Here is a 20,604-nt window from a genome sequence, read left to right on the forward strand (position 1 = left end):
ACACATTTTAAAATAGTAAAGGAAAACATAGTTTTAACAACTCTGCACAGAAAAATAATTTTCAACAGCCAAATAATTCTGTTTCAGATCATTCTTATTCTTGCTGAACAAAATAGTTAACATGAATAACATGTCAACTTAAAAAACAACCACCTTCTTCCTTCCAGAATCTACCAAAGACACAGCCAAAGAATTTCTGCAGCATATTATTACTAAATTATTGTGTAAGTAATTATAAATATTTTTAGACATTAAAGGTGATGAGAAAAGCAAAAGGAGAGAATGGTCTAAGCGGGAAAATTAATAATAAAAATTAATGTCTGAATGAGACAAAGTGCTTAGTTCACTACCTGAAAAATTTACAAGTATCAAGTCATATTCTAAAACTATATCCACTGAGAGCATAATCTGAATATGACTGTCCAGATTCTCCTATTATGACCACCCCACCACATGTATATATGGTTCAGTGCCATTTGCATAAGCTAATGTAGAAAGCTAGGGGTGTGTACTTGGAATCTCTTTAGCCCCACCCATTAGTTAGCCTCATGCCCTAAATCTCAGCTCTACTCCTAATCCTTACTGAATGATAAAACTGAAAATAAGATCAAAAATTTGATTAACAATGACTAGACCCTGAGGTCCAGAAACATAATAAAAATGAATTGTTCAATCATTAAGAAACTTAGTATTCCACATTTCCTGAACAGACTTCTTCAAGGTGAGGCCCACCTAAATAAACAAATATGTGTCTTTGTAAAGAACACACAAAAGGCCAGAAATGCGCCTTCCTGGGGCTTCACTGGCAATACATGTGTCAAGCATCTTGGAGAAGCCTGGGGAACCTGTGCCTCGGTTGTCGGCTGGCTGACTATGTTGTTTCCAGGCCTCTTGCCCCACTCCCATGTATCGGGTAGGTCTAGAAGCTATTTCTCCATTTTGTGAGCTTCGGGAAGTGGGAGGCATCAGAATAAAAATAAAAATTCAACTGTCCCTTCTCTTTTTATGAGCTGCAAATGTCCATGTAAACCTGCCCTCTTTAATATGGATTAGCTTACATCTTAAGTAACACACAGGAACCTTTGGTGAAAACTCTAGGCAATTTGATTCTTTGGAGAAATTGCCTACAAGCCACATTCTGCCTACCTTCTTAACCTTTGCTCAAGAGCTAACTTTAAAAAGTTCTTTTGAAGTGAAAATTTCAAATGGTAAAAGATAATTTTAAGCACACTCATTAATATAAACTATTTCTCATGTTTGTGATGGTCCTTTCAATCAAATATAACGTGAATAAAAAGCAAATTGCTACACATTTGACTGTATAGTCATACAATGTGTAATTCTGTATAAATGATGTCGAATGCCTCACGACCAACAAGTGAACGGGCTGACTATATAACACCTTAAAAACACATACATTTTATTTAAGAGGTAAAATATGCTTTCTACACTCCCCCCCCAAAAAAAAAAAAAACTCTAGCCTCAAAGATACCAACATCTGGCTCATTTCCCCACCAAAATAAGATCTTTTTTCTTAAATATTTTGAATTAGTGCAGCATATTCTAGTTTTGTTATATTCACAGTCAGGGTTTTCTACACGTGCAATTCATTATGTCAATACATTAATATCTATTTGTTTAGACACAGAAGTGAGAAATGGAGCTCTGATGCATGTTTTCAGAATGCACTTGGTCTATTTTTAATTTGGAAAGTGCTTTTTCCCTCAAGGGAAATTCTGTTCATTATCAAGACTGTACATATAATGAACTTTCGTTTCTCTCTTTTAAGCAATGGTCTTAGTAAATTAGTAAAACTGCCAGCTTTCATGATCTTCACTTACACAAAAAAATGAAAAAGCAGAGAATGAGGAAAATAAGGATAACCAAGCACCTGTTTCTCTCCACCTGAATTTCCAAAGGTGTGGCGGAAGCCATTCTGAATGACATTTGAGATCCCTTCCATGCTGAAGCGCTAAAGGTGGCAATTTAAGGCCAGGAAGAAAAGGACAGAGAAAGAAGTTCAGAGACTATTAGTAGTGTACCATGATGATTTATGTGACCAAGAGACAAGCAGTTAGAAAATGCCACTACTCATTCAGATAAAGCAGACAAAATCATGCTGTCTTTAAAACGTTTTTGCTTCCATTCCTTTGTAAGTCCAACCCAGAAGCAACTGTTTTTATGCTATTATATTATGAAGATTTTTCCTGACATAGCCAATAAATACATTTGTTCTAATGCAAACATTGTCATATTTGCTTGACACACAATTTGCCATGTAATTTGAAGATACCTTTTGATATTGTTTACCTACATTTTATCAAAAGTCTAAAAACTTAATATTAAGAGTATGCATATTTTCAGCTTAAGTTTGTATATTTCCACCATCAGTTTGGAGAACACTAACCTAACATTTGGCAAATGAAAATGCTGTTACTTTGGAGAGTTGATTATTGCTTCCCACTCACTCTGTAGGCACCTGTCATTGCCTTCATGAAGAAAATGTGAATTGGAAGATGGCACATGCTTCCTGGGGAGCAGAGTGGATCCATTTGCTAGCTGGGCCCCAAAAAATTTCTGCAGAGACTTTCCACTCTGTTTCTAGGAAACAGTTCTAGTTTCTTTCTCCCAGCAACTGCCAAGACTTCCTAGAATTCACTGGACTGAAAAGGGAATATTTTTTTTCCTAAACTACTTATCTTGATTTGTAACCAGTCTACAATGTCAAAAGGCTCAGTGAAAAGAGTCCAGTGGCACCTCAATGGCAGCCGAGTCAAAGACCTTAGATGGATTCTTGCAGCATGACTAATGGAGGGGAAAGGCACCAATGGAGGGGAAAGGAAGCTGAGGCCTGATTCACCCATGACTCCTTTCCCTGGAATTTTATAAGGGGAAGTCAAACCAGTAAACACATTTAAGGAGTCAACATAAAGACTATTTCACCAAGCCCCAAGGAGTAGAAGAAAGGAAACCAAGGTAGTCTCTCTATCCTCAACAAATATATAGTTCCAGGGGTTTTCCAAGTGTGGTCCAGGGACACCCCATGCAGCCCCTGAAATTCTCTCAAGAGTTCATGAACTCAAAATTATTTTCTTAATACTACCAAGATAAAACTGATCTTTATCACTCTTTATCTCTCATGATTTAGAGTGAAATACTCCACATGACAGATTGAATGCAGAAGCAGATTGAGAATCTAGTTGCCTTTAATCAAGCCAGACATTAATAAGATTGACAAAAATGTACAGGAATGACATTTTTCTCACTATTTTTGTAAATAGTAATCTTATTAAAATATGCTATTTATATAATAATTTATTGTTGGTATCCTTAACTAATACTTTTTAAAAATTTTAATTATAATTTCTAATACAGTAAGTATTGAAAAATATAACACATATAAGCTGAGCTTTCTGGGGTCCTCAATAAATTTTAAGAGTTTAAATAAGTCCTAATAGCAAAAAGCTAATAAATGCCAAAAGACTGAGTGCTTGTTGTACCTCTATGTCATTCACACGACTCAGTGGTATTGCTGGAAATCTGTGAACCACACTTGCCCAACTTGTGAGAGCTCACATACTTCACTTCTCTTCCTTTACCATCCTTCTCCCTACCCAGTCCTTCCCAGGTCTGAATCTGCGCACCAGTTTTGTTTTAGCAAGAATCAAATGTCTGGTCAAGATACTTTGACCACTCTTCACTTTTGATGGAAAGAGCTAGTTTTACACAAAACAAAATAAAACAAAAATATAGATAACTATTTTTATAGATTTTCCACATGCTATTATATAATTTGTTCACACTTTTTAATACAAATTATCCAAAGAATTAACATCATGGTCTCTAGTCTAGTCTGCTATAAAAATTTAGGAAACTATTTTCACATAAACAGTACTTTTTTTAAAAAAAATGCTTTCATCAAATATATTTCCTTTGAAAAGCAACAAACAGAAAAATACTTAATTTTAGTCTACATTACCTGGTTCCAATATTTATGGGCATGTTAAAAGCTATACACAAATTCAGACAATCTCCACCAAAGTGAAAAATTTTAGAATTCACATGTTGAGAAACTAAGGTACACTTTTATATTTGGACAGCACACTGCAAAAATGGTAATTTACTTTACCATTCAGATACCTAATTGTTTAAATTCATAAGACGCATATGTGATTTAGGTTTTCCTCATTAAATACTCAATTGTGGACACTGTTGAACCATTTCAACTACTAGAAAGCCGGCTACTTATGAAAGGTGTCTTTCATGCAACGAGAACTTGAGGCTGAGTAGAAATAAGTGGAAATATATTCATGGGAGACCATGGCAACCTTGAAAAATACAAAACTACCAACTGATGCTAGTGAAGAAAGTGCAAGGCAAGGCCTCTCAGCAGCTGCACCGATGGTGCCAAGTCAGCAGCTGCAGCCAACCAGGCCCATGGGCTCCTGACCTGTCACCAGCCACCAGATGAATCAGGGCAGCAGTGGGGCAGCCAGCAAAGTTCAACTGCTTCTTGTTCCACTGGGCGAATTACAGAAAAAGAAAATTAGAAGTTTCTGAGGGGTGTAGGGAGGACAACTAACAGATATGGCTGGAAACATTCCTCTTTGAAATGCTCCAGTTGCCATGAGTTCCTGCCTCCCCAGAAACCATGCAGTAACAATTTTCTCCCTTTACTGCATTCTAAAATTCTCTCTCTCTACTGGCTCTTTCCCAATGGCAACTTTAAATTCTCAAATCCTCAACATACTTCCTCTCCCCAGAGTTTCCTGAAACAGCTCTTCCCACTGTCATTTCTTTGACATTCAAGTCCACTTGAGACCTCTCTAAGATATCAGGAATGCCCGCTCCCTGACCTTCTTTCTCCCTGGATGATCAATAACATACTCTCCCGGATTTCTCCCTGCCCTGGCCCTCTAGCTGCTGCTTCTCAGGGATGCTTTTCTTGTTACTCATATCTTACACGTCGGAGTTCCCCAGGATTCTTCCCTATTTTTTCTCTCATGCACACTACCATTCAATAGTTTCAGTGTGCCTCCATTAATCCACAGCTCCATTTTCCTAAGACTAGCAAAGTGCTTAGAACAGGACTGGTATGTGGTAAGGGCTCAGTAAATATTCACAATCTTTACTGTCCTTCCCCCTGAGCTTTTGATTTGCATGTTCGACATCCAATTGGATATCTGTACCTATTATATGTTAAATTTGTATTCACTAAATGTTTAATGGCCCACTGGATATGTCTATATTCCTGTATTTCTAAAATTTATGTCCAAAACTGAATTCATCCTCCTCTCCCATAACAAAAGAGAACCTGTTTGTCCTTCAGCATCCTATAACTCTCTTACTCATTTACTCATTCTTTCAATATACTGAGTGAGATACTATTCCAGGTAATAGGGATGCAAAGTGAACATACCAGCTAAGGCCCCACTGACCTAATATTCCTATGTATTGGAGGTAAAGAAAGTAAAACAAATAAATGAACTAGATGACTGCAAATAATACGTGCCCTGGCAATATCTCAAAGAGTGCTATTAAAAACTGGATGAATACTTTATACCAGGAAGTCTTACTTAATAAGACTGACAAAAATGTACAGCAATGACATTTTTGGAAGGAAGTCAGAGAAAAGCTCTCTGAGGAGGTGACACCATCCCAGATGAGACACAGCAAACAATGGACAAAGGAGATCCTCTCGGATAACCAAAAGCAGCCAAACCTGCCTGCCACAGAGTTCACTCTGCTGCCTGTCCACAGGAGTCTTGCTGCTCTTATCAAGCAGGCTTGTAAAGGTAACTATCAGTGACTCCATGCCATGCTTCTGCCAATGGGTTTCTACTGCACCAACCCTCTCCTCTCCCCTGCTTTGTTTGCAGGGTGTGCTGGAATGGCCAGCTTAACCTTTGGATCACAGGGGCTTTACCCAGAGCTGATGGAAAGGAGGACAACTCCCAAAGATACTGGCCTTGAGGCTAAATGCAATCACTGTTGAGCAAACCTATGCACCTTCCTTGGAGAAGGGGGCCAGATATTTTAGATCTTTCTGTGAGATATCCAGGATTGTGGACACCATGTTCTCCCACGTTTTACCTATGCTTACCCAAGTCAATGGTTAACCACTTCCCTAATTTCCCCTTCCCCTAGTGTCCCAACCAACCATTCAACCTCATCATTACCTTAGAAAGTCTACCATTTTTCCATCCCTACTGTCAATTCTTTGGTCAATTCTTACCTGAATGATCACAACAGTCTCGTAATCAACTCCTTATCTCTAGCTGAGTCCTTCCAACTAGTTCTCCCTGAAACTTCTGAAGTCCCACTGCCAAAAGACAGATTTCAACATGTAACTACCCTACTTAAAACCCCTTTTTTGTTTCCTCTAGTCTTTAGTAAAGGCCAATGCCTTAGAAATGCCACACAAACCATCTATATGCTGGCTTCCAGTTTTCAACTTCTGTAGCATTTTCATGAGTCACCTCCTCCCTCATCTTCCAGATTTCTCCCCTACTTCTAGCTCCAGTCATAATCAATGACATGTAGTCCCCCAGATGTCCCTAACTGGCACTTCCAGGTGGCTGCACACACCACTCCCTATGTTCTCTTTCTGCTTGTCCCCTCCTTGTTACACCTGTTCTTGAGATTCAACTCAGCGACTCCAGACCCCTAAAACAAGTGATGACAGAGTGATACATGCACACCTCTGCTACAGAACAGTGCCAGATACAGAAAACACTAAAAACCAGTAGCAGTTTGGAGTACAGCAATTTTCACACTACACTTGGTTTTTCAACCTTGATACTACTGACACCTTGAACTAGAATAGTTCTTTGTGGTAGGGGCAAATCTGTGAGTTGCAGAATGTCCACCAGTACGTCTGGCCTCTACTCACCAAGGTATCAGTGCCACTGTCCCCAACTTCCTTGCTCAGCTGCGATAATGATAAATGTTTTCAAACACTGACTGATGGCCATGTTGAGAATCACCACAGTAAAATACGCTAGATGGTTTGTCATCCTTATAGATAACATCACAGCCCTGGAGATGTGTAACTTACTCTGAATCCTTAACATCTATGCCTGGAATATAACCTGGGATCAAAAAATGTTTGTCTAATAGTAGTAAACAAAGAAAAGACTGTAGATATATTGGGGGGCGGGGGGTGGTTCAAGTGATCCTCCTGCCTCAGCCTCCTAAGTAGCTGGGACAACAGACACATGTCACTGTGGCCAGCCAATAAAGATATTTTCAATGGAAGCTACCTGGCATGAAATCTGGGGGGAAAAAATAGAGAAAGTAAAAAACAAAAATTTTAGTTAATTCACCTCAGTTCTCAAAATCTTCAAGGACAGAAATAAGGCCAGATGAGATACTTCTTTTGTATGTTCCAAAAAGCACAAGCCAGTCCTCAGTTTGTAGGAGGCATCTGATTTAACAGTCTTTTACTTAAACTACAAAACTCTACTGGAATTACTAGCAATACTGGTGAAATAATTGTAGATTTTTGTATGAAAACAGGAGTCACACCTGAGTCAAAAGTATTTGTAATTATAAAAAATTTTAATATCAACTTTGACTGAAAAATGCTGGCAAAGAAATCAGAGATCTGAGTCCCCTCCTAGTTCTATCACTAACTGTAACACAAGCACAGTCACTAACCTGCTAAGGCCTGCGTCCTCACAGGAAAGGAGATGATTAAATGTTACATTATAAATTCTATAAATCAAGGAATTACCTCAATCAGAAAGATACATTATGTTTTAAGAAGGAAAACCAACATACCCCCCTCCCCCCCTCACACACACACTACAATACAGAACTAAAAAGTCACATGAGAACTACAGAATGGCAGACCTGCACAGCCAAGAAGGCACATGCAGAGCTGTCTACTCCAGTGGCTTCATTTTCTCATGAGGACATGAGGACATTTTGAAGAGAGACTAGGTCTTATTTATCTCTTCATCCCGACAATGTGCAGAGAGCCTGGTCATAGCAAGCATTTGTAAAGAACTGCTAAGCTGTCACAGACATTTGTAATGTCTCCTAACTCCAGAGCCCAAGAGTCTCAGAGCCTTTGATCTTTGCACCACAGCATGAGGCCTCTTAACCCTTGCAGGAGAGAAGGGGGCAAAAAGAAGAACCAAAGGTAAAAATAATGTGTGAACAGAGAACAATGACATGACATGAAGTTATTGGTCAAAGGAGCAAACATCAGAATTTTGAAAAGTTCCACTGAAGAATCTACTCTAGGAAATCAACACAAGATCAATAAAGTAAGCTACAACAGTACTGCTGGCGTGGAATGACTAAGAACAAAGCCCCTGGGATAGCAAAGAGTAGCTCCAGAGTAGCAAGGAAGACCAAAGAAGTTGAGAAAGATGAAGGAATAGAAAGGCAGAGGCAGTGGGAGTAGGAAGAACCAGGAAGAGAACTCTGCAGAGCACATGATGGGTCTGGCTTTACAACTGTCCATAAATTCCAAAAAAATCATACACCCTTCTGGAAGGCAAAATGAATTTTAAAATGATAAAACCTCAGAGGCAGATTAAATTTACTTTTTAGTAAACGTCACCTCATTTAGAAACACTACATTTACAATCTCAAGAGCAGATGCAGTATTATTAGGTGCTTATGGTGCTTAACTGGGCCAGAGGGAAGGTTTTTCTCTATGCCTAAAATTTTATAAGGGGGGGGGGGAGGGATGAGGGAAGCAGTGGGGGAGGGGAATCATTTCTTTGCTAAGCATGTCTCAAGGTCAAAGCACCACAGATAGGCCAAAGCAGTGCGATAAGGTCCCAGGGTTATGGATGCTGAGTAAAATGAAGGACATTGAAGATTTGCTACCACTTAATTAAAATACATCATTATTTATTAAAACATTAGGTATGTCTATCTAATCTACCATTCCCACATACAAAGAATTCCAAAATGACCAAATTCAAAGTGCAAAGCTGGTGAAGATTCTCATTCTACAGCTCTCCTGTAATCCAACTATGCATTTCTATAGGAAGGAGACAATTAATAGTTCTGTAAAATGCCCTTCTCAGAGTGGGATTTTTGCCATGAGCCCATCAATAAGCAGGAAAATGATTAAACAACACAGCATTTAGTTCACTGTTGTCCTCACTACCACAAAATGCCACAGTAGTATGGCAAGATGGCAAGGACGGGGAAGGGGTGACTTGACCTGCCTTCAGGAATATTATTATTCATACTGAGAAAATTCATAACTGCTTCATGATCATTCTCTTTACTGGTGTGAGTATATATTAAAGTCTCAAAATCAATCTCTAGAAGATTTTCTCAGACAAAACCAGGAGCAACAAAGTATAAAACAAGATATAAAATTAAAAACCGATAAAAATCCCAAAGACAAAGAAACAGGCCAAAATCTCCAAGCACACATACAACATGCCTACGTAGCTCAGAAGAAGAAATCTGGCAAGGTTCCCTGCACCCATCTTTATACCTCCACACCTCCTCACTCCTGTGTGCTGCTTCTGTAAGCTGCAGCCTCAGCTGAGTTTTCATTTATTCATTCATAAAACTGTAATAATAATAATAACAGCAACAACAATAATATCATCTACTTTCTAGGGTTGTTGTGAGCACAAAATGAAATAATCCATGGGTAGCACTTTAGCAAAGAGATTGGCAAATATCAATATTCAAAAAAACCTGTGCTATATTCTCTTAAAAGGAGTCTAGAACAACATTTTAGGTATCACTCCCAAAGAGAAACAACCATACCTTTCTCTTTTCTCCATAACAGCAAAAACAGTATATCAAGTTCTGCAAAAATAAATAAAATTGCCACTGAGAAATACTATACTCCTGATTAAAAGCCCTTGCTTAAGGGACTGGAGACAACAAAAAGAACACCCATTACTATCTACAACTGAATATAGAAATCAGCCAAAGAGCATAAACAGAAAACAAGTAACAGTTTCAGGTAACTCAAGGTCTTTCTGAACAATAAAAGGAAAAGAATCAAAAACACTGTAAAAGAAAAAGCAACAAGAACCAGATAAGGATTGTAGTTTGTTCCTTCTTTTCTAGAATTCTAAATACATCATCCCATTCTATGCCGGGAATATTAACCAGCTCAACTAATTTCCCAAAACAAGATCCATGACAGGAAAAAGCAGAACTAGCAAGGAGGCCAGGAAATTGAGGCTATTTCTGCCACCACGTATGCTCTCAGCCTCATGTGAACTAATTGGCACAGATCTCTTACCAGCCAGGGCAGCTTTCAAAAATCTCAATATCAAAGATCAGTATTAGAAAAAAGGTTAGGAAAAGCAATCATGGAATGCTCCCCATCTGTTCTGATTTATTCGAATCTACCCCATTAATATTCCTTATATTCAAAAAGTTCAAAAGAGTGAAATAAGAATAACATCATTGTTCTTTATAAATCAAATCATAAAGTTTTAAATGATAGTTTTAATTTTTTATAAATCATTGAAATAAAACACAAAAAATACAGAATGAAAAACAACAATCAAATGCAAAAATTACAAAATAAAAATACTCAAATAGTTAAGATAACAGATATCACCTAAAGAGGCAAAAGCAGCATCCTGTTCTGACGCTTCAAGTCAAATAATTTCAATGTGGACTATAAAGCAGTTATAAAAGGGATTTCTACCAAAAAATATTTTTTCCAAAAAAAAAAAAAAACAGATTAAAAAACACAAATTATTTCAAAGCAGATACTTGATACTGTTTTCAATATTAAAATCCAATGTTGTAAGTTCACTTTCAAAGTAGAAGAAATGACACAAAGATATTCTAAGCTAGGGGTTAAGTAGAATAGTGTCAAATAATTTAATATTTTATATCTGAAGATCTTTTTAAAATCTTTTTTAAAGAGAGAGAGAGAGAGAGAGAGAGAGAGAGAATTTTTTTTTATATTTATTTTTTAGTTTTCGGCAGACACAACATCTTTGTTTGTATGTGGTGCTGAGGATCGAACCCGGGCCACACGCATGCCAGGCGAGTGTGCTTGAGCCACATCTCCAGCCCTCTTTTTAAAATCTTGATGTAAGTTAATATGAATACAGAATTTAAATTATTGCCAAACATGTTCAAACCAAAGGAAAATAATTAATCTTGGTAATTTTATAAATTCTTTGCTTATTCTTATAGATACCTTAAGCCAATTATATAAAAAGAATTCAATGTCCTAGCTTATTACAGCTTTTCTGTGAACCTGTGTCATATTAACATGACTTCTCAAAGACACAAATATCAAGAATGGACTCCTGATTTTACTACATTACCTGCTGGGTCATGAAATTTCCATCCTAACACACACTACAGAAAAGAAACAGTAGATAATAATAATATACAAAAAACTGGTAGTGACAAATATTTTTTCTAGACAATATTAGCCTTCATAAAATAAATTTGCTCCACATCTAAAGTAATTCAAATTCATAGTTTCAACTTATCAAAATAATAGCCATTACACATCCAAGTTTTTCTCTACCCTACAATGAACTTCCATGGCCCTAATACTAATTTTCAAGAAATGCTTTTTGCAATAAAGAAAAATGCAGAAGAATACTGTGAATCATAATCAACAAATTATTGTTGAAAATGTATTAATATTTATATTCCAGTATATGTATATGCCAGATTTTATCCTCTCAAGCACCAACTGTTTAGAAAAAGGGGTGAGGGGGAGACCAGCTCTTTTTCTACATCTATATCTCTTTAAAATCACTTTCTGTTATGTATAAATACAGAGTGCTGAGGGGACTACCAACATTTTTATGCCTTCTGCTTCACTCCAATCTAGACCCAAATGGTCTACCTTCCAGCTCTCTTCCCCTAGCCACCAGGACTTGAACACATACCCAGCACAAGTGGCTACTGCTAGGCAAGGAGCCTGCAGCAAGTGGTCTGGAGTTGAACTGGCCAAGATGTGGCCATCTGTGAGTAACTCAGGCTGCTGCTGCCACTGGGATCTTCAGAAAAGAACTGAACAAACCCTTAGGATAAAACAAGGCAATAACTTACAAGAAATTTTGGACGCAATATATCTTTTAATATATACAAACTCATATAAATGGAGTTTACGTTTTTTCCTCTAATTTTTAATTTTATATTATATCTAAATCAGGGGTTGAAAATGTTTTATCCATAAAGGGCCAGACAGTAATTAGTTTAGGCTTTGCAAGACACACTATTCAACTCTGTCCTTGCAGCATCAAAGCAGTCACAGATGACATGCAGATGAACAGATGTGACTACATTACAATAAAACTTTATTTATAAAAAAAAAAAGATGAAGGTTGCATTTGGCCCTTGAACAGTAATTTGCCTTGCCAATCCTCAAATGGAATATTTTAGCATATGTGCCATTAAAGATTTCCAAATTAAAAATAAGGAGGAAAAGCTCCCTGTTGTTGTTATTGTTTTTTTTTTTTTATTTATTTTTTGGTACTGGGAATTAAATACAGGGGTGCTTTATCACTTGGCTACATCCCCAGTCCTTTTTATTTTTTATTTTGAGACAGGATCTCACTAAATTGCTGAGGCTGGCCTAGAACTTGCAATCCTCCTGCCTCAGCCTTCCAAGTCACTGGGGCCACCGGTGTGAGCCACAGTGCCCAGCTCCATTTTTTAAAACAGAAGTCCCAAATTCAAGTAGATGTGTGTCAGAATGGTTCTTTCTTAATTTAGATCTAGGATAATTAGAATAACTTCAGGATGATCTAACAATGGCATCTAAATAAAAGTAAAATTTCTTACCTTAAAGTCAGCTTTGGTCAAGAGTAAATGAAAACTATTACTGAGGGCACTTTTGCATGTAAAAAGGAAACAAATTGGCATTAGTCATATAGGAGCTAAATGAGTCACAAAGGCATAGCAAGGCATCTGTGAAAGAAAACGTATACAAGAAAGAGTAACTATTATCTAAGCTTACCTCTCCCCCATCTTTAAACAATTATCTTCCCAATCCCCAAAAGCAATAAATTAGAGAAACAGGACTCTTTTTACAACAGTTTCTTGTATTCACCAGTACCCACTAGTCACTGTTCTGTAATATCCCACAAGTTTTCAGGATGTAGTTCAGATTAGACATTTCTTTTTTCTTTTTTTTTTTAATATTGTTTTTAGTTGTAGATGAACATGATACCTTTATTTTATTTATATTTATGTGGTGCTAAGGATCAAACTCAGGGTCTCACACATGCGAGACAAGCACTCTACCACTGAGCCACAACCCCATCCCAGAGATTAGACATTTCTGAGGGTGGTAAGTATAAGATACTAGGACTCTGTTGAAAGTTCAATGTGATTATTACAGCAAACAGAAAATACTATTGATTCTTATCTTCTCAACCACAGACTTGGAATAAGAAATCTCATTTGTCCTATAATTCAGAGACATTACTAGATTTTCAAAGACTAAGTCTGTCCATTTTTTTATAACTTCATTTTATTTATTTTTTATGTGGTACTGAAGATCGAAACCAGGGTCTTGCACATGCGAGGCGAGCACTCTACCACTGACTCATAACCCTAGCCCCAATCTGTCCATTTTTACCTCTGTAAGTTTACTAAGTATGATGTCAAGCAGCTAAGCAATGTCTTTACAACTTCAGATAATTCTTGATGAATGCCAACTACTAAATTAAAACCTAACCTGCTATATACTTCAATTTGCTCCTATACTCAAGAGGACTGATACTAAAATTCAACAACCTGTGAAGATGTTACATATAAACAGAGCATGGCCAAAAAAAATTAAAAAATCCTAAAGAGTCATAATTAAATACCACAAATCCAAATCTTTCAGAATTTAATCTCCATATATTGGAAATGAGGTGGAGTGCTAGTGAAACAGTGCCAACAAATGAGCCTGTAAGGAGCCTGCCCTGTGTCAGAGGAGACATTTAAGCTACAGACTACAACAGTATGGTACATATCAGAAGTATATGTACCCTCATAAATATGAAAACCATCTCAAATATTATATAATAGGTAACTCACCAAAGAATACCGATAGTCAACAGATCAAACCATTGCTTTGTTATCTCACCAATATATATTAAATAAACGTTAATAACGCCCATGGTTGGTGGAAATGTAGAGAATGGATCACTCTTGTGCTACCTCCTGCCAATCGGGAGGAGCAGTAGAACAGTGGCTACCTCATCTAAAACAGCTTCTTAGCATCACCACCAAACACCTTGCCCAGCCCTCTGGTTTCTTCATAGCATTTATTACTACATTACCTGTCCATTCTTTTCCATGTTTACTGCCTGTCTCCCACATGGAATCTAAGCTTCAGGAAGGCATGAGTCTTGTCTGTTTTACTCACCACTGTATCTTGAACACTGTTTGGCACAAGGAAGACCCTCCACAAATATTTGCTGAATGAATTATACTGTTTTATTATTATCCTATCCAGTATATAACATTATGATTATTTTAAAAATCAAAGTTCAAATCAAGATAAATTTCTCTTTTATAAAGTACTCAATATTTTCTTTACTATTTAAGGTATTTACCAGTTCTGATGAAATTTTCTAGTGCTTCAAATAGCATCCCTAACCCCCATATTTTTTTCCCCCATGGCAGCAAATGTTTCAAACAAAACATGTCTCTAAAATTAACACCTAAAGAATTTAATTCTGCTCTCTTCCCACCCAGATAGTTTGCTAGAGTATATTTGGACCAAAGAGCACAAGGTAGCAATTATGAATAAAGTGTTATACCAACTGCAAATCGATGTACTACTTCAATGAAACACGCTTGAAAAAAAATTGAAGGCAGCTATTCAATGCTTAAGGAAAACATTTAAGTGCTGCTAACTCAAAAACAGCTCTGGTAGGAAAAAAAGAGTGACTGTAATTGGAAAAACAAATAAGATGTGACATCTATAAGAAGGTTACCATTTTTTTAAAAATTAGTTTCATTAATGATAGCTTACTCATAGAGGTCAGGCCCCATCAAAACTCTATGTTATATAAAATGTTTAGGAAGGTAATACCTCCTGGAATCTGTTTATCCAACTGGTCATTTTACTTTGGACTTCTTTTGAGCCACATATCACTATTTTCCAAATCACAGGTTTCAAGCTGTTGTGTCACAGATGGAATGGTCTTTCTCTAGCATTTGGGGCTAAAAAAAGATACAGGAAACAAGTACCAGAAGCTAAGCCATGCCATTACAGTCCTAATTAAAGTTTTTGACACACATAGTAGATAGGGACTCAAGAAGCCACTTCATAATTTCAAATATTGTGGAAAAAATCATTATTCTATGGATCTATTTCAAGACTAATGAAAGTTCATATACAATCTAACTGCTGCCTTGCCAAATCCATTTCTGAACAGGAACACCATGTAAGACTACACAAAGGATCCACTCTAGCCCATTTTATATGGGAATTACAAAATGAAGCCTTTAAACCCCTCTGGAGATAAATTTATTTTTCTCAGCCAAGTATTAACACCAATAAATGAAGGATTTACATGTAATCCCTAAAAGCAGTTAGGTAGAAATTACCAACAATACTATGACTTTTTCACTAAGCAATTTATTTAGACTCACCAGTATAATAGGGCAATTTAAAGGGTGCAATTTTTTAAAATATGAGATGGAAACACGAAATACTGTCCTTGATATTTTAAATCAAGTTTTCCAGGTCCTGTACATTCAAACAAATATAAGGGTTTTTTTTTTCAGAGTAGTCATTAGAAATGATTAAATAAATATATCTTTTTCTAAGTTAATTCATAAGTTCTGACCTTTCTAATTATGTACAAATGGATATTGCACTAAGAAAATGTGATTTTATTCATAGGTTAATAAGTGCCATGATTGGGCTGTATGGTTATGCATCATCTTGTCTGTATCAGCTGTTCACTAATGGTCCACAATCTAGAACTCTTCTCTTTCTAGGATTCCATCAGCATCTAATCAGTGAGATCTACTTCTCTGGTAAGTATTCTTTAGAGAAAAATAATTCAAGACTTAATGAAAGAGAGAATCTATATTATTGTAAGCCATAACAACCATTTCTGATATGAATTACTGTTATCAAGATGACAAATTAAAAAAATACATACTCTTAGGAAAAATACTCTAAAAATAAAACCAACATTTTTTCACACTCAAAAGTCAAAGTGGGAATATATGAGGATTCAACTGATTGCAGAAAATGAAAGACATCTAAGATGAATAAAGAGATAGATCTTATATAATTGCCAGTTAATGATCATGATGAAGTTTAATCAAGTGAAATTAATAGGACTGCTTAAGAAAAAATTACAAAACAGGAAAAAAAAAACATTTAAAAAGTGTCAAAGTTTCAAATATTCTACCTACTGTCACCTATCAATAATATTCTGTTCTGCCAATTACCTGAGCAAATGGCAATATCATGCAATTGCTACTGACATCCTTGCATTCCAACCTGCCAAAAAACGAGGAGGACTCTATTTACAAATTAATCTGTGCTTTTAGGCTCAGCATAGTCCTGCTACCTCTAAATGGACCCCATTTAAATTTCTTATTATACAACCTAAAAGAGTTAAGCAAAAATAAGAAAAGCAGTCATAAGAACCAACCAAATACAAATAACCAATATTAACATTTTGAAATATTAAAAACTAGTTACCCCCACCTTCTTACACTTATTTCTCTCTTAAACATTTCAAAATTACGCAGCCAGTCATTAAAAGCATTACCAAGAAACACCTTTCTGAAGAAGCTGAGCACAGGACATTCTGGAAGAGAGTTCCTGTTGCACTCTGGGTAGAAGTGCAACACTCTCACACAGGTACAACCTGCACCCCAGCCATTGGCAGAGTATGCTGGGACTACCTGTTTTAGAGTTCGGTGCCTCCTGCAAAACATCACTTACTGTGCCTGGCATATGACTTCTCTCGTTCTTCCCATTCTGAGAGCTGCTGTTTTTTAGTTTCTTTTTCTTTTTGGCTGTTTCTTTGTGCTCTTTCTGTTTGTTCTGGACTTCAATAAGAACAGAAATAAAGCTGTTTTTCACTTCCTTTTCAAACTCCAGTTCATCTCGAAGGGCCAACTGCTGTACCAGCTCCTCGGAGTACTCCTTAATGGCAGACTCAATTTCCTCCAGTAGTTCATTTAATTCAGATACTGAGAGCCTTTTCACTCCTATGACCAAAAACAAAGTACAGCAGATACTAAGACAAAAGTGTTTCAAGGCAGAACAGCAGGTGTTTCATGCCAAAGAGTAAAAAATCATATTCTAACCAACTAAACTGTTTATGATTTTCTCAGAACCTTAAAATTTCTGGTGGGCAGGTCTGAGTAGAAGTAGGTGGGCAAAGTCACTTCTCAGCTGGCTGAGATGAAACGTAGAACAAAACTTTTAACTTTTTTGTATAAATCAAGTACCCCAAGAGCAGTACTTCAGTCAAGACTGAGAAAGCTTACACAAGGTACACACATAAAAGCAGAGGGAGAGTACAGAAGCCACCTGCTGACAAGAAATGCAAGCAAGTGAGCAGTATTCTGGGACATTTCTAGAAAGGACTCGATTTAAAAGAATTAAACTAAATACATATTTAATCATATGTACCCCAAATTGTGAATTTTGTTGAGGACTTGGAAGATGAAAGAAAGCAATCCCTGATACCCTTTTTCGGTTTTTTTCTTAACACTTTCACTCACGTGAGAAAGAGAACACTGATGAAGTCCTGCCCACCCCTAGTACCTCATGTGGCTATATGATTTTGAGAGAAAAGTCTTTCAGGAAGAAATTAAGTTAAAATGAGGTCTTTAGGGTGAGCTCTAATCCAGTGTGACTTCTATCCTTACAAAACGAGATAGAGGAATGGGGCTATAGCTCAGTGGCAGAGCGCTTGCCTAGCATTTATGAGGCACTAGGTTCAGTCTTTAGCACGACATAAAAATAAACAAATAAAATAAAGGTATTCTGTCCATCTGCAACAACAACAACAAAAGAAATTAATGAGATCAGAGCAGAGGACATAGAAGGAAGATCATGTAAAGACAAAGGCAGAACATGGCCATCTGCAAGCCAAGCAAAGGCCTCACCAGACACCAAACCTACCAAGGACCTGACTGCTTACACCAACACTGTGAGAATATAAATTTCTGTTGTTCACACCACCCAGACTGTGGTACTTTGTTATGGCAGCCCTAGTAAACTAACACAATATTTTTTAATATATTATCAGGTATCAGGATTGGATTTTGCAATCAGGACTCCAACAATGTCAAGCCCCTTTCTACAGCAATACGGTGAGACCAGACCAGTGGAAAGAATTTAGTTGTAAGACCTTCAGTATGTTGAAAGGAAGTCACACACCACCCAAAGGGATTTAGGCAACCAAGTTTCAGACCTCTGGTCATACCATAAACATAAGACTAAGTGATGATATGGGCTAAGCAGATAGGGACCTACTCACTTTCTACTCAAGAAGGGGACTAGTCACCAGGCAGTGAATAAATGTATGCTTAGCTCAGAATATTCACAGGAGAGTTATGCATACTTGGAAACTTCAAAATAACCAACTCCACAGTTTTTAACAGTTCATTATCATGTATACCAGATCCACTTCAAACATAATTTTGATTTCCAAAATTCTTCATAGCTACTCTGAAGACAACTATTTGTAAAGATAGGAATTATTTTCAACAAACACAAAGTATCTTGTTAATTGTGGACTAAACTATGTCTCCTCAAAATTTCATATGATCAAACCCCCTCTACCTCAGAATGTAACAGTATTTGGAGACAGGGTATTTATAAAGGTAAAGTTAAAAGGAAGTATTAGGCTAGCCCCTAATCCAATATAATTTGTGTCTTTATAAGGAGAAATTTTAAGTCAGGTGCAGTGGTGCACATCTACAATCCCAGCTACTCGGGAAGCTGAGGCAAGAGGATCACAAGTTCAAGGGCAGCCTCAGCAACTAAACAAGGTGCTAAGTAACTTAGTGAGGCCCTATCTCCAAAAAACAAAAAAATGGCTAGGGATGTAGCTCAGTAGTAAAGTACCCCTGGGCTAAATCCCACAACCAAAACAAAAAAGAAGAAAAAGATGTGGACACAAACACTGTAAAGGAAAAAAGGGAAGACCATGTGACAACGCAGGGAAAAGAAGGCCATCCACAAGCAGCAGAGGCCAACCCTGCTGACAACTTCACTCTTTCAGAACTGTGGGGGAAAAAAAATTCGGCTATTTTAGCTAGCCAGTCTGTAGTACTTTGTTACAGAAGCCCCAGCAAACTAATACAGGGTTTAAAAGGGGAATACAACATAGTCCCTGAGCAATGAGAAAAATATGCCCAGAGTACTGTATTATCAGAGGACCAGGAAGGTATGCAACCCAGCCTTCTAGAACTGAAGCTTCCTAGAGATATGTGATAAGGACAAAAAGCACAAAGAACACAGATGTGAGGGGGATCTCTTACTCTCTTCATAACTGCTCATACTAGATCTCTTAAGAGTTTGAATTTCCTGGGAGAGCATTGAAAGCCGATCTGACTGTGTGGGAGTCTCATCATCTTCTGGGTCTGGTGACTCCTGCATCATTTCTTCAATTTCTTCAATAACCTTCCAAAATACACACATCATTGTTAGTCAAATATCCAGGGAGAAAATGATCTACCTGTATGTATCATGGTGCTCAACCGAGGCTACCAAAGTAGAAAAGCATTAAATTCTCATTAACCAACAGTGTGCAGTAGTGGGTGTTCCAAACATTCAGAATTTCGACTGTAAGAGTGAACAAGGCTCAAAGGCAATTTACAATATACTATACAAAAAATTAAATAGAATATGATTTAATACATCTGTTATGATTCAGTGGGCCCTACCAGATCTTGCAATGTCTGAGAAATGATGCTTCACTTATATAATTTACTCCAGGCAGAACAGAATCAGATCAAAAAGTTGTAGTTAAAAGGAAGCAAATAAAAGAAAATTTGTCATCTACCACATGCAAGCGCTCAGTCTAAAGCTATTCAATGAAAAGTTGGACATAAAATTTAGAAAATAATATAAAACATACATAAAGCAAGAAATTACCTCTCTGGTAGCAAAAGTTTAGCAGCAAAAAATGAATTTCACATATCAATTCAATAAAAGATAAAGGGATATTTTTATATTACTTAAAATGTAGAAGCATAAGGAGGAAATAAGCTGGACACAGTGGCACCTGTCTGTAATCCCAGTGACTTGGGAGGCTAAGGCAGGAGGATTGAGAGTTCAAAGCCAACCTTAGCAATTTAGTGGGACCCTAAGCAACTTAGTGAGATCCTGTCTCAAAACAAAATATAAAAAGGGCTGGGGATGTGGCTCAGTGTTTAAGAGCCTCTGGGTTCAATGCTGGTAGCATTAAAAAAAAAAAAAAAAAAAAGGAAAAAAGCCTTAGGTAACAGGAAAACTTATATCTGCCTTTTAAACAAATGATCTACTGTCATATACAACATCACAAAACTGTATCTCATCCTGTTCCAAAGTCTAAAACTAGAGAAGGAAAAAAACTTTAAAGGAAAGCCAGAAAAGTTACTCAATACTTGAAAAAAGGATTTAAGGATTAAAAGAAAGCTATTAAAGAAAATACAATTAAA

At 36.9% G+C, this 20,604-nt stretch overlaps 1 protein-coding gene across 4 annotated transcripts in view; it reads right to left on the reverse strand.

Annotated features, from left to right (window-relative positions):
• Positions 1-20,604, reverse strand: part of Fez2 (fasciculation and elongation protein zeta 2) — a 50,061-nt gene that overhangs the window by 17,991 nt on the left and 11,466 nt on the right. For 2 of the 4 annotated variants that reach the window (XR_013088590.2, XM_076832905.2), the window contains exons 4-5: positions 19,444-19,585; positions 16,889-17,157 (exon numbers count right to left, since the gene is read on the reverse strand). Coding sequence is in view for 3 of the 4 variants with exons in the window: in XM_076832905.2 (XP_076689020.2) it covers positions 16,889-17,157; positions 19,444-19,585 (411 nt within the window). In the remaining variant the exon portion in view is untranslated. Of the gene's footprint in view, positions 1-1,891; positions 1,973-15,039; positions 15,142-16,888; positions 17,158-19,443; positions 19,586-20,604 lie in introns of those variants that run through there. The other 2 variants (XM_076832903.2, XM_076832906.2) reach the window with 2 other exon arrangements.

The sequence above is a fragment of the Callospermophilus lateralis genome, chromosome 14 (genome assembly GCF_048772815.1).
Source record: "Callospermophilus lateralis isolate mCalLat2 chromosome 14, mCalLat2.hap1, whole genome shotgun sequence".
Classification (NCBI taxonomy): Eukaryota; Metazoa; Chordata; class Mammalia; order Rodentia; family Sciuridae; genus Callospermophilus; species Callospermophilus lateralis.